The following is a 3,169-nucleotide window of genomic DNA, read 5'->3' as shown; positions in this document are numbered from 1 at the left end:
TCTCCTACAGCCCCTCACCACAGCCATCCCCCCTTTCAAGAATTTAAGATGATAGAGATGGGGAAAGTGGGATCTGGGCGTTTCCTGCGCTGGTTTTCCCAAACTTTGTTTTCCCTTGTGCCCGCACACTGGTATTTCTCACCCAGCGCCAGGTTACCCATCGCCAGCAGTTACGGCAGTGTTTGTCGCCGTGTTACAGCACAAACTTCAGCTCTGTCCTCCCATGAAATACGTGGGGATGCCCGGAGAATTCCAACCAAAGGCTGACCTACATGTTCCTGGCTATCCTGACCCAACATTAGCATCATTTCACCCAGCAGCAAAGCCCCTACTTGAAAAGAGCTGACCTACTACGGCAGCGCACTTGGAACTGCCACACCGGAAAGGATTCCCCAGACACGGAGCAGGGGTGGGTAAACCCCAGCTCTTGGACAAGGGGGGCACACAGTCCGCAGTGCTCAGCTGTAAGAAACCAAGGTCGTTCCTGGTATCCAAGTCCCTGCTTCCACCCGTTTCACTCCGCACGGGTGTTTGAGCTTCAGCTCCAGAGCGCCCACCCAGGCCACACACCACAGGCAACAGGCATTACGGTCGCCGCTGTTTCTAGTTCACCTTTTGTGTACTTTGAGTCTCCCAGCCTTAATTAAACGGTACCAGCCAGTGAATTAGCACCACCTATTCCAACTCTATGAGAAACCCCCGCCGTGGTGACACTTACCGATGATGATGATGATGATAATGACAACCACAGCTATCAATATTGCCCACATCTGTGAAGAGAGCCACACAACACGCTACAGACCACGCAGCAGCACCGACCGGCCTTCAGCAAAGCAGCCCCTGCGAGGTACTTTCGCACCGCGTGCGAGATGTAGGATGGCAAGTAGAACTTGTTGAGTAAGCCAGCCCGGTTCGCCGTCACCACGCAGGGGTGGTAGGCTGCGCACACGGGCAAAGCAGACCAGCAGGTTCTTTCCTGTTGTGCCTCTCTGCAAAGCCCGTCTCGGACTATACAAGCAGGAGTAAAGAACTAGTAGACATTGTTCCTACCCCTACCCTGTACCACAGCTTTCACTGTCTCTCTTGCTCAAAGAGGATTCCAACCTTTGCCAACAGCCATGGGTAAGGGAATCCGAGCGAGCTCTTCCTGCTTCCGTCTGCTTCCTGCAGACGAACTCAACCTACGCGCTTTAGGCCTTTTTCCTCCCCTTCCCCAAACCCTCAGAATCCCGAGGTGCTTCCCTCTGCCCATCACCACCTTAGACAGGGCCGTGCATCACGCAGCACGGCTGGTAACCCAGCTTTTGGTTACCTGACTTTAAAAATAGATGCTATGAACTAACATTGGCTAAAGTCCCCTCTGCCTTTTGAGACGCTGATGGCGTGTTAATTGCAATTTGCGCAGCGTAAGGATACGAGCCACGGTTACCTTGCAGTTCTTCCACCAATACTTTCTTTTCAGCTTGGCTGCGCTGGTCTCAAACTGGGAAGCTCCTGCTTGCAGCGCATCGGCACGGTCATCCAACTCTGACAGCTTCTGATCGCGCTCCAACACCTTGTCCACATTCACTCTCATGATGTCGACAACCTGCACGGGTTTAACGCTTGAGTTATTCGTTCTGTCACCCGCTGCGGTACTTAACTGCAGGCAGAGAGCAACGCCTGGTACTCGACATTCTCTTCTCAGAAACAGGAGCTGTTGCCTTTTAGTGTCAGCCTAAAGGAAACCCTGGAATTCACCTGTGGCTGGAAAAAATGCTGTCAGTAGCCAACCTGGCTTCTGCGCTCCCCAGAAATCTGGGGGTGTCGTATTTGGTGGTCAGCCTCCAGGGAGCAAAGCTTGTTCTCTGCATGAATAAAGGCTTTTATCTTCACTTACACCAAATCCCCAAGCACCGTGCTCGCAGATAACGTTTGCACGCTGGTAACGTCTCTTGATTTCCCCACTCCAGCTGCGTGGATTTTTTTCTTTTTTTTAAATCTTTGCAAGAGTTGAGATGACACAAGTGCACTAAAGCAAGCTGAATGGTACTAGGCTTTGAATGGTTTGGCCAAAAAAACCCTTCTAATTACACAGGTTTCCTATGGAAAATGACTACACTTCTATCAGAATTTTACCTCATCTACTTGGTGTTGAGTCTGCTGAAGACGCCGATTACTGCCCGCGGCCACATTTGAGCTTCCAGGGATACTTCCTGACCTACAGTAAAAGAAAGCCATCATTATTCTGTTCAGCCTTTGTTACGCTGTGGTTTCGGTTCAGAGCACAGGGGTTATCTGACATTCCTGAAAACACACAGCTCGTATCCTTGGAATAAACGTGGGGCAGTTTCCCACTGGAGAAGGGACGCAGCTGGTACCAAGCATCTGGCCAGTGAACTGCTTGACGTGCTGAAGGACAGCAGCGCCTTGCTAACACCAGTTACAATAAGGCACGTGACTACTCCTACAGGGATCAAACATTCCAGACTCTGGGCTCAGCAGCGCTCTTTTCCAGTATCTACACAAATGCTAACCTTCAAGCTACAGCAGTTTACAAACGATTAAACACTGAAACATAACGGTTATTCGAACTACGTGCTGGTGCAGTGGTTGCCTCTGTTCTTTTGAAACAGCTGACGTGGAGCAGGAGAAAGCACCAGGAGAAGGCATTCAGCACAGGAACAGTCGATCTCCGGTCAGCTCCGAATTCACAGCCTCTGGCAGTGGAATCTTTGCTACCAGCAGCAACACCCTGTGATGCCGGGGCCCCTCTACACGCCCTTTTCACTGTTTAACCAAGTTTTTGTTGTGCGTCTCTAGAACTACCTCTACTCAATTTGCTTTTCCGTGGTCTCGCTTCTTCTGCGTCAGAAGCACGGGCTGCTCGGCGCATCCCCAGAGGGGGATCTGGGCAGCGGGTGCGTTCCCACACTTGCCCGGTGACTTCCAGTGGGGATGGATCGCACGCCCGTGCAAGGAGCGAAGCGGGACGCCCGCGCTGACCTCAGGTGCAGTACAACACGGTACCGCTGCTCCCGTTTCAGCCCTTCGGTTCCAGCTGTTCCGCTGCCCGTCCCCGGCTGATGGGATTTCGGAAACAAAACGGCTTCCTGGCGGCAGCGGCTCCAAACGCAACAAACCAGCCTCCCGGGGCTTGGCCGGGCCCAGAGCCGCCCCGGCGGGACAG

The 3,169-nt window shown here is 52.6% G+C and overlaps 1 protein-coding gene across 1 annotated transcript; it reads right to left on the bottom strand.

Annotated features, from left to right (window-relative positions):
• Positions 1-718: 718 nt before the first annotated feature.
• LOC104502768 (vesicle-associated membrane protein 3) lies at positions 719-2,200 on the bottom strand (the record flags this gene model as incomplete). Its single annotated transcript, XM_010160524.1, has 3 exons — positions 719-770; positions 1,430-1,588; positions 2,119-2,200. Coding segments are annotated over 3 exons (293 nt in total), but the record flags the coding sequence as incomplete, so codon positions are not given.
• Between the last annotated feature and the right edge of the window lie 969 nt (positions 2,201-3,169).

The sequence above is a fragment of the Eurypyga helias genome, unplaced genomic scaffold (genome assembly GCF_000690775.1).
Source record: "Eurypyga helias isolate BGI_N326 unplaced genomic scaffold, ASM69077v1 Scaffold50481, whole genome shotgun sequence".
Classification (NCBI taxonomy): Eukaryota; Metazoa; Chordata; class Aves; order Eurypygiformes; family Eurypygidae; genus Eurypyga; species Eurypyga helias.
Note: the sequence above shows the minus strand (reverse complement) of the source record. Positions and strands in the feature narration are given on the sequence as shown.